The following is an 11498-nucleotide window of genomic DNA, read 5'->3' on the forward strand; positions in this document are numbered from 1 at the left end:
CCTCAGTGCATTTCAGCGAGGAACATTATACACGGAATCTCAGCTGGTCGCAGAGCAGCGCGCTGATTCGCTCAGAGCGATCACGTGATGTTCCAACTTTGCCGCCATAATCTCACAGTTATGCATTCGCACGTAATTCAGTTTTTTCACATTTCAGCGAGGAACATTGTTGCCATTCACACCACATAGGTTTTTTTTCACTTTCATCTGATATTTGTGATTTATTTCAAACAAACTGTATTTCCCATCTACACGGCCATGTATTCCTATTAACGTTATGTAAAGTACATAAATTGTGTGGATTACATCATTTGTGGATGTGATCAATTGCCAGTAACCATCTATATCCCTCCCCTCCCCTTCCCTGCTCCCCCTCCCTCCCGCTCCCCCTCCCTTTCCCCCCCTCCCCTCCCCCTCCCTTTCCCCCCTCCCCTCCCCCTACACTTCCCCCTCCCTTCCCCCTCCACCCTACCCTCTCCCCTTCCCCCCTCCCCTTTCCCCTCCCCCTCCCCTCCCCTCCCTTCCTCTCCCCCTCCCCTCCCCCTCCCTTTCCCCCATGCCCCTCCCTTTCCCCCCTACCCCTTCCTTTCCGCCTCACCCCTTCCCCATCCCCCTCCCCCTCCCCTCCCCCTCCCTTTCCCCCATGCTTCTCCCTTTCCCCCTACCCCTTCCTTTCTGCCCTACCCCTTCCCCACTCCCCTCCCCCCTCCCCCTCCTCCTCCCCCCTCCCCCTCCCCCTCCCCCCACTCCTCTCCCCCTCCCATCCCTCCCCCTCCCCCTCCCATCCCTCCCCCTCCCCTCTCCCTACCCCTCCCCTCCCCCTCCCCCTCCCTTTCCCCCCTCCCCTCCCCCTACACTTCCCCCTCCCTTCCCCCTCCACCCTACCCTCTCCCCTTCCCCCCTCCCCTTTCCCCTCCCCCTCCCCTCCCCTCCCTTCCTCTCCCCCTCCCCTCCCCCTCCCTTTCCCCCATGCCCCTCCCTTTCCCCCCTACCCCTTCCTTTCCGCCTCACCCCTTCCCCATCCCCCTCCCCCTCCCCTCCCCCTCCCTTTCCCCCATGCTTCTCCCTTTCCCCCTACCCCTTCCTTTCTGCCCTACCCCTTCCCCACTCCCCTCCCCCCTCCCCCTCCTCCTCCCCCCTCCCCCTCCCCCTCCCCCCACTCCTCTCCCCCTCCCATCCCTCCCCCTCCCCCTCCCATCCCTCCCCCTCCCCTCTCCCTACCCCTCCCCTCCCCCTCCCCCCCCCTCCCCCTCCTCCTCCCCTCCCCCCTCCCCCTCCTCCTCCCCTCCCCCTCCCCCTCTCCTCCCCTACCCTTCCCCCCTCCCCCCCCTCCCCCTTCCCCCTCCCCCTCTTCTCCCCTCCCCCCTCTCCTCCCCGCCCCCCCATTCCCCACCGCTCCCCTCCCCCTCCCACCCTCCTCCCCCTCCCCTCCCCCCTCCCACCCCCCCTCCCATCCCTCCCCCTCCCCATCCCCCCCTCTTCTCCCCTCTCCCCCTCCCCCTCCCCATCCCCCCCTCTCCCCTCCCCCTCCCCCTCTCTCCCCTCCCCCTCCCCCTCTTCTCCCCTCCCCCCCCTCTTCTCCCCTCCCCCCCGTTCCCCTCCCCCCCGTTCCCCTCCCTTCCCCTCCCCCGCCCGGCAATGCCGGGTACTTCTGCTAGTATACTAATAATATACTTTGTCCAATCACACCTGCAATTTATAATGATGTGACTTTGGGGAGAAGAGCAGGATGTGTACCAAAGCCAGTTGAACAGAGATGCTTGCAGTCACAATGGCAGCAGTAATGGTGTCAGGGTTCTCAGCAGGATTTTTATGCAATACAACAACAACACAACATGCATTTTAAGGCCATTTTCCCTGCTAGAGCGGGAGTTAGCGTTGCGAGCCCCATAACAATCATCATGGTTCCCTTTTTGAGGCAATGTTTTTATGGCTGGATGCCCTTCCTGACGCCAAACCTTTAGTCGCCTCCTACGACATGCAGGGATACGGTGTACCTATTCTAAACCGGGGCTCACACCGACACATTCATCCCAGCAAGCCTGGTACTCAATTTGCCAACCTCGGAAGGATGACAGACTGAGTAAACCCTCTCGCATTAATCCAATGATCGACCGGGATTCGAACTCAGGATCCTCAGATTCCAAGCCATCACCCAAATCGCCAAGCCAACACCAGGGGAAAAAGAGGAGTAAATTATTAGACGTGCGCAGTGATTCTGGATTTTGGGAGTTTCCCCCAGAAGGGGGTTGCTGGTGGACGATACAAAAAATCGAGAGAAAAACCGCATCAATCGACAGCAGAGACAAATCCAGAACGGTTTACTCCACTTTGGAAGTGGAACACCCAGAGGAGAGAAGAAAAGCTGCCACCACAAGAAAGCTGGCAGTGGGCGGAATGGTGTGGGGAAAGCTGAGAGGAGGTGGGATGGCAGGGTGATGCTGAGAAGGAGTGGGGGAAGCTGAGAGGAAGTGGGGCGAGGGCGTTGCTGTCCTTCCAGGACGCAAGCCTTGTTTGTCTGGAATTTTCTGTCTTGCTGTTGCTATTTTTTGTGATATATCCCCTTACCCACCCCATCAACACAGTCTTTTGTCTTGTAGAGATTGTAGGTGTGAAAGTAATCCATACCTGGCCCTTTTTTATTTTTTTATTTTTCAGGCATGGTTAATCTCGCAATTCCATCAGTGCTGTTGCCTGCTTCCGGCCTGATTCGCAAATGCCATTATAGCCATTTGTTCCACCTTCCTCTCAATCCACCTTGTTTATAATTGGCTTATACAATGCCCATTTCTAGAGATTCTGTTTCCTGCTGCTTTTTACCACTCACAACAAAGGGAAGGTTTGGGAAACATCCATTAATGTTGGTGCTTTCATGAGTTCTGACCTTTGTACATTAATGAGTCCTGACTGGGTTTATCTTTCTAAGTTCTAGAGATGGAAAGAGTGATAGAAAAATATTGATATTGTGAAAAAATACATTCTTGCCCGCTTGATACCTTTTCAACCTTAACTCCTGAAATTATTTGATTTATTTATTTATTCTGACAGTGACCTCACAGGATGTTGTGCATAATTACATGCACAGTACATCATTTGCTCTTAATTGCACTATTTCTTTGCAAAATGGTCATTCCTTTTCATTGAGATTTCTTCCCCTCCCCACGACGAGATTTGAAACAGCACAAATGATATTTGCTGCCACCTTTTGCTTGATGCGTCACATATTGTATTCAAACTCATGATCGAGGCTGTTCTACCAAGAACCCTTGCAGATTGCTTATGATCACATGCAGTGGATCAACAGCTAAATTATTGTTTTTAGAGAAGGAAATTGTGCAAGTAATCTGTGGGGCCTCTGTTTTAAACATAGCTCTATTCTTTTTTAACACTTTTAAACAACTCGTGCTTTTTATTTTTCTTCCTCTTCTTTACAGGAGAGAGGCTCATGGAGGAGCAAGGTAGATCTGACGGTGGAACAAATATCAAGAGAATAAATGAAAGTGATAATAGGAAATGGAGGAGGGGAGGGAACACTTAAGCTGAGCAAGTTTGTCTTTTTGGCATGGCCATTGTACCATTCAACTTGTTATGTGCCGCCCTAATTTCTGATTATTTGTAGAATGAACTTTGAAACTGTAGGAAATGTTCCAAGTTGAATGCAGAATAATTTTATGCCATTATATCTCTGCGCTTTGTCCAATATGGTGTTGTGGTTTTTCTGCTCACCATTTCCTCCACGTAAGTATTGCTCTAAATTCCCCATATTCCTTTATTTATTTATTTTCCTTTATTTTTTTTTTGGCGCCACTTTTCACCCATCACTAGCCTATAGTTACATAGCAACGCAACAAAAAAAAACAAACAAAAAAAAAAAAAACAACAACAACACTTATGGTATCCCCTTTATCCATCAGCCTTAAAAGTTGTCTCAATAAGTTGTGGAAGAATTAGGACGAAGCTTTCTGGACAGGTTGGTTGTGGGACAAGGATGCATTGATTCGATTTTGTTGATAATCTCAATTTGGATCTGCATGCGTGACGTTAAAAAAAAAAAATCTTTAATTGACATCACTATTGAGAGATGGGGCCAAAAACGATACGTAGCACGATATCTCAACATGGACAGATTATGACAAAACTAGGTGGATGAGTTTGTTTGGTGACAAGAACAAGCCGGTTAAATTTTGGTTAAGGTCCAGATGTAGATCGGGCCTATCGGTAGATAGAAAACGTAAACTGTTCGGTCTGGCAGAGGTATGCTCACTACCTAGTGCCGTTCATGTCGCACATTCTTTGGGATATGACGATCAAAACGACCACATTCAGGAAGCAGGAGGATGCTGCTTTAGCGGTTCTTTGTTAGTGGGTGAGATAATTTTGAACACCGGTTGGCTTGGATCTTATCATATTTAACTGTGTTGCATCATATTTCATATTTAACTATGCTTGCTGTACAGCACCCAGAGAGGCTACAGACAAAACTTGGCTATTCATCACCCACGGCCTGTTTTTATTTTGCAGAAAACTTGGAGACTTACAAGAAAGAACCTTTTATCCTCAAGGAAGGCGTGGAGTACAAGATAAAAATCTTTTTCAAGGTGGCCATTTTACAGATTATAGTGAATGCATGCTTGCTGTATTTACTTCGTCAAATGGAAAGTTTCCTGGCGGTTGAGTTGTGTGTGATAAAATTTGCAGCATGCAGTTGTATATTGCACAGCAGATGCCTCATTGACATTGAATCAACATTCTTTCGAATTCCTCATCTCTTCTCAGGTGAACCGAGACATTGTGTCGGGTCTGAAGTATGTGCAGCAAATCCAACGAAAAGGCATCAAATGTAAGGCATCACTACATTTGCTGTTTTAACATAAGTCTTGCACTCTTCTGACTTGTTACCCTACGCTCGCGAAGCGAAAAGCGGGGTTAAGCATTCAGTTGTGTACGTGTGCCGTATGCCGTGTGCCGTACATGTGCTGTGTCTGCATTTTAAAAATTCATTTTCTCGGCAACTGTTGGTCCGATTGACACGAAATTTTACCATAGGAGCGCCTCCGCCTGTAGAATTTTTTTTATTCATAAGTATGGCGTCATAGGTCACGTGGTACGGACGCCATCTTGGAAAAACGTTGCACCTCTATCTCCCAAACAGCTCAATGGAAAAAATTGAAACATGGCTCATTGTCAAGTACTCATCATGGGGAATAAGATATGTTGATGGTGATGTCCCCATGGACCGGCCATTTCTGTCTCTGTCTCTGTCTCTAACTGTCACTGTCTCTCTCACTGTCTCTCTCACTGTCTCTCTCTCTCTCACTGTCTCTCTCTCTCTCACTGTCTCTCTCTCTCACTGTCTCTCTCACTCCATCGTGGCCCCAACTTCTGGCAGGATAGCCTAGAGGCGATCGCGTGACAGACGTCTGGCAGGATAGCTGGCAGTATAGCCGAGAGGTCGTGAAGGTGGGGGTACGCCATCCTAGATGTGAGAGATCTCTGGGTCGCTCCTGGGAGATCACTTGGCTGTCTCCATGCCACGGGCTTGTTCAAGAAGACTCCCCGGGTCGATACTACAACAACAACAACACCACCAACAAACATGGTGCAAGAACACATCCTCTTAACAAAACAGATCCTCTTAACTACAGACCTATTAAATTAAGGCTGGAGTACCCCAAGACAGTGTCTTGGGCATAGTCCGATTTCTCATCTTCATCAATGATCTTTTTGTCCCCCGTCGCACAGCAGAGCGAAAGGGGGACTATGGCTTTCCCCTCCGTCCGTGTGTCCGTCCGTGCGTGCATGCGTAAGCGAAGGACCGCATTCGAATTTGGTGTGTGGGTGCAACCCACGTCAAAATCCAAGATGGCCGCCGCCATGTATGTCTGATGCCATGTATGTCTGAACCTTGTAACCTGCATATCTTGAAAAATAAGCGAAGTACCAACTTATAATCTGGTGTGTGGGTGTATCTAGGCATAAGGAAGAACGCTATTGAAAATTGGGTCGCCACGTCAAAATCCAAGATGGCCGCCGCCATGTATGTCTGAACCTGTGGTCCCCCTGTGCTGTCTTTCCCTCGTGGTCCCCCTGTGCTGTCTTTCCCTCGTGGTCCCCCTGTGCTGTCTTTCCCTCGTGGTCCCCCTGTGCTGTCTTTCCCTCGTGGTCCCCCTGTGCTGTCTTTCCCTCGTGGTCCCTCTGTGCTGTCTTTCGCTCGTGGTCGCCCTGTGCTGTCTTTCACGAGCCTCGATTCAGTATCCAACAACAAAAAAAAAAAAAAAAAAAACTTTGTGAGTTGAATATCTTGAAAAATAAGCGAAGTACCAACTTCTAATTTGGTGTGTGGGTGTATCTCGGCATAAGAACGAACGCTATTGAAAATTGGGTCGCCACGTCAAAATCCAAAATGGCCGCCACCATATATATGTCTGAAAATTGTGAGCGAAATATCTCGAAAAATAAGCGAAGTACCAACTTCTAATCTGGTGAGTGGGTGTATCTAGGCACAAGCAAGAACGCTGTTTAAAATTGGGTCGCCACGTCAAAATCCAAGATGGCCACCGCCATGTATGTCTGATGCCATGTATGTCTGAACCTTGTAACCTGCATATCCTGAAAAATAAGCGAAGTACCAACTTCTAATCTGGTGTGTGGGTGTATCGAGGCATAAGGAAGAACGCTATTGAAAATTGGGTCGCCACGTCAAAATCCAAGATGGCCGCCGCCATGGATGTCTGAACCTTGTGAGATGAATATCTTGAAAAATAAGCGAAGTACCAACTTCTAATTTGGTGTGTGGGTGTATCTCAGCATAAGGACGAACACCACTGAAAATTGGGTCGCCACGTCAAAATCCAAGATGGCCGCCACCATATATATGTCTGAAAATTGTGAGCGAAATATCTCGAACAATAAGCGAAGTACCAACGTCTAATCTGGTGTGTGGGTGTATCTATTGGGTCGCCACGTCAAAATCCAAGATGGCCACCGCCATGTATGTCCGAACCTTTTGAGATGAATATCTTGAAAAATAAGCGAAGTACCAACTTCTAATTTGGTGCGTGGGTGTATCTCGCCATAAGGAAGAACGCTATTTAAAATGGGGTCGCCACGTCAAAATCCAAGATGGCCGCCACCATATATATGTCTAACCTTGTGAGCGAAATATCTTCAAAAATAAGCGAAGTACTAACTTCTAATCTGGTGTGTGGGTATATCTATGCATAAGGAAGAACGCTATTGAAAATTGGGTCGCCATGTCAAAATCCAAGATGGCCGCCGCCATGTATGTCTGAATCTTGTGAGATTAATATCTTGAAAGATAAGCGAAGTACCAACTTCTAATTTGGTGTGTGGGTGTATCTCGGCATAAGGAAGACCGCTATTGTAAATTGGGTCGCCACGTCAAAATCCAAGATGGCCGCCACCATATATATATGTCTGAACCTTGTGAGCGAAATATCTAGAAAAATAAGCAAAGTACCTTCTGGTGTGTGGGTGTATCTCGGTATAAGGAAGAACGCTATTGAAAATTGGGTCACCACGTCAAAATCCAAGATGGCCGCCTCCATGTATGTCTGAACCTTGTGAGCGAAATATCATATCATAGCATGTTTTCTGCGTGTTCCACTGTGTCAACTCACATCACTTCCCCGACGGGGGACCTAGGCGTAACGCTTGTTCACTTTGGAAAACCCTCTTTTTGTCTTTGCTGATAACTTCACCCTCTGTGTAGCATCCCTTGTCTTCAGATAGACAGGCAGCAGCCTCTTACTTCTATGCAGACCTTGATAGAATCACCACCTAGCTGGTGCCACACTTGGATTATGTTTCTGAAATATTAATTGCAATAACAGAAAACAAACAAACAAGGTTTCATTCTTATTCTTGTAGTTTATTCCAATGTCACTTGTTAGTTGTTACGTAAACCATTTATTTTTTAATGTGTGCTCATAGGACTGTGCTATCATAACGCTAAATTAGTTTACACAGGTAGCCTCCAGGCTGGCAAGATAGCCTAGAGATACACACACTTGCCTCTAAGCTGTCTAACCTGGGTTTGAATTGCGATCCAGCATAAACTGTCATCCCGGTGTTTCACAGGCAGGGTGATTCATTAATGTGTGTGCCGTCTCTTGGATGGACACGTCAAACTTGGTATTCTGTTAGTTGGTTGATGTTAAAGTTCCCACGGTGTCCTTCCCTTGTCGAATTCCAAATTCCTCCCCTAACTGACAGACGTCAGAGCATCAGCGGCACAGCTACACCCCCAGCCTTGTGCTGCATATGAATGAAGGAGAATAAGGTAGCCTCTGTCATTGTAGGTCCTGACTTCAGGAAAATTAACTACACCTTTAAAGGCAGCTGGTTCTTTCACAAAACTGAGCCCACATGCCATTGAATCCTCACTGTATACATTTCAGGTGTTCTCAATGTCATCATGTGACCTACTACCTTAAGGGGACCACTACATTCTGCCACCCTTTCTGGGTGGATTTTAGCACATATTGAACCGCATGAGAAAAACTTATCCTGCATTTTGTCCACCATTTTACAATGAATGGCAGCATTGCACAAAAGTTGTCTGCCTTGCACCTTGATGCTTTCCCAAATAGACTTGCATGAGCATGGTTTTCTGGCCATTTCCAAATGAAAATGTATCCGTTTGCACAAAATACTCCTCCAACCTATGTCAGAGGAGTAATTACCCTCGCCAGTGGAGAGGGTATTGCATTTGGGTCTGTTTGTTTGTTTGTTTGTTTGTCCTCACGGAACGCGAGTCTGCTTTTCTCTGCAACTGTTGGTCCAATTGATGAGAATTTTTCACTATAGGAGCGCCTTCTCCTGTATAATTTTAAAATAACTATGACGTCATAGATCACGTGGCGTGGGCGCCATTTTGGAGAAACCAAATAACTTTGCACCTCTATAGCGCCGAAACTGCTCCATGGAAAAAATTGAAACACGACTCATTGTCAAGTACTCCCCATGGCGAACCACATATATTCATGATGATGTCATCGGTGCCTTCATTATGACGTCGTGATTAGACAAGTAGAACGCTTGATCCGATGAGTTTGAAATTTCTCGAGCATGATCTACACAGAGATTGTATAGGATAATTAAATTGATGACGTCATCAGGCACGTGGTTTGGCAGCCATATTGAAATGAACATAAATCTATGTCGTCAATAAACCACACAAACACAGCAGCTAATAAACACCACACAAAATACATCACACAAACACATCGTGTCTGCAATCGTGGTGAGGGTCTGCAATCTCAGATTGCTTTTTGTTGCTTGGCTTGTTGTGCAAACGTTGCACAAATGATGGGGAAAGATCATGCAGTTGTTTCATGAAGCAAGTATAGTAATGCTAATGTCAAATTTAAACTTTTATAAATGTTTATGTAGTGAGTTTTTTTTTTGATTATCCTCAATATCCTCCTTCCCCTTCCCACTTGCCCCTTTCCCTACCCACCAAATTCCAGTGGATCATGGTGTTTACATGGTGGGAAGCTATGGGCCACGAGAAGAAGCATACGAATTCTTGACACCTTTGGAAGAGGCACCCAAAGGATTGCTTGCTCGAGGCCTCTACACTGTAAAATCTCAGTTCACGGACGATGACAAGCACGACCACCTCTCATGGGAGTGGGGTCTAAATATCAAAAAGGATTGGGACTAGATTGTCATAAGGGATGGGGATGGGCTTTTGGGGGTGTTAGTTGTAGGCTGGTGAGAAAGAGAGAGAGAGGCTTGATTGTGCTCTCACGTGTGACTAGTTGGTTTCCCATGCATTCTTTGTTGCTCTGAGACATAATGGATGAAGAAGAGGACCGTCGTGCTTTGGTTTTCAAATCGGTGTCTTCAGCTTTGCAGTTCCATTTTTGTTGCTTTGCTGTATCTTGCTCAATCACTGCGGTAAATTGCCAGTTGGATTTAGATTGATTTCATTCCAATTTTTTTAAAAAAATTGAGAATCATGTCAAACGTGCACTGCTTTTTTTGTATCTTTTGCTGATTGCAAGGTTTTTCAAACCTCAATCGGTTTGCAACTTGGAGAAATTGTAATAATGTTTTAATAATTTCTACAACTTATGGTAGCCAAAAAAGTCAAATGTTATAAAACCTTGATCGTGAGCCCCATGGAAGATTTTTCCGGTGTACTCGTAGTGGTCATCAGATATTGTTCTGTCCCGGTGCATGTCCGTAATAATTGTTTAAAAGATTTAGTGGAAATATTTCCATTCCACACTTGCCTATGATAATTATGAGACGAAGTATTAAACATAAGTTTGTACGATTACCAACGTGTGTATTCTCTGCCTTTTACTGACCTGCCAATGAGCTCCTGCTGAGACCTGTGTTTGGTTTGATACCAGGCACGTCGTGAAGCATCTCCGTTTACGTTTATGGACTTGGGATCATTTGTGTTGATAAAGGTACCTGTCTGCTGTCTCCTGCCACCTGGCAGCAGTGTAGATGGTTATGAAATGTGCCGTAGTGTGGCGGTGATGTTTGCTCGCGTGTTGTGCTGCTTGAAAAGATTCAATAAACGTCAACAAGCTGTAATGGTGAATATTGCTCGATCCCCCTTCCTCTTGTGCCATTTAATCTTATATGTCTTGGCCTCATATTGTTTGATTTGGGTGTAACCATGACAACTGCATCTTCATCATCATATCTTCTTCCTCCTCTTCTGCTTCTTCCTCTTCGTCTTCTTCCTCCTCTTCTGCTTCTTCCTCTTCGTCTTCTTCCTCTCCCTCTTCTTCTTCATCTTCATCTCCATCTTTTTCATCTTCATCAGCTTGATCTACTTCTGCATCAGCTTCATCTACTTCTTCATCATCTTCACCTACTTCTTCATCAACTTCAGCTTCGCAACATATGTGATTCCTTGTCTTAAATTATTATTCGTGTGTTCTCCAAAATGTACGTACTCTTGACATCTGACTTTTTTATATTTGCTATTGGCACCATAATTTATAAAAATAATATTGATTGGCGATTTTAAAGTTAAATAAATAATGTTGGTGTTAGCTTAACGGTTAAGATCTTACGGTCTTGGATTTGAGCTTCTGTCGTGCAGTTGAATAACACCAAGTGGGTTGACTCTGCCTGTAATCCTTCTGATGAATGAGTCTGATTAAAACATGAGTACCAACTTACTAGAAAAGGGGCACTGCATCAGCGGTACAGCAACCCTCCCAGCAATGATACAACCAAATAATAAAAGTTATGTAAATATTTTTTGTTGAAAGTTTGGAGAAAAAAAAAAAAAGTCCTGAAAGTTTTCATGTCTGTCATTTGATCGAATTGTTCCATAATTGGAATGCGTCATTAAAAAACTAGAAAGCATCTGAAAATGCAAAGCCTGTCCACGCCTGCTTTGTATTCAAACTTCTTCCGTATGCTAAACATGACAAAAACAGCAGAAAAAAAATTTGACGATTTTAGGTTACCTTGACATTTTGACCCCAAAAGCAATAGGCTTC

The 11498-nt window shown here is 45.9% G+C and overlaps 1 protein-coding gene across 3 annotated transcripts in view; it reads left to right on the forward strand.

The window, feature by feature from the left end:
- Nucleotides 1-10582, forward strand: part of ARHGDIA (Rho GDP dissociation inhibitor alpha) — a 115753-nt gene extending 105171 nt beyond the window's left edge. For all 3 annotated transcript variants that reach the window (XM_068110484.2, XM_068110483.2, XM_078774259.1), the window contains exons 4-6: nucleotides 4522-4598; nucleotides 4777-4840; nucleotides 9492-10582. In XM_068110484.2, the coding sequence (XP_067966585.1) occupies nucleotides 4522-4598; nucleotides 4777-4840; nucleotides 9492-9688 (338 nt within the window). In that variant the 3' untranslated portion in view covers nucleotides 9689-10582. The remainder of the gene's footprint in view (nucleotides 1-4521; nucleotides 4599-4776; nucleotides 4841-9491) is intronic.
- Nucleotides 10583-11498: the final 916 nt, after the last annotated feature.

Source organism: Myxine glutinosa, chromosome 3, assembly GCF_964187855.1.
Source record: "Myxine glutinosa chromosome 3, kmMyxGlut1.1, whole genome shotgun sequence".
Taxonomy (NCBI): Eukaryota; Metazoa; Chordata; class Myxini; order Myxiniformes; family Myxinidae; genus Myxine; species Myxine glutinosa.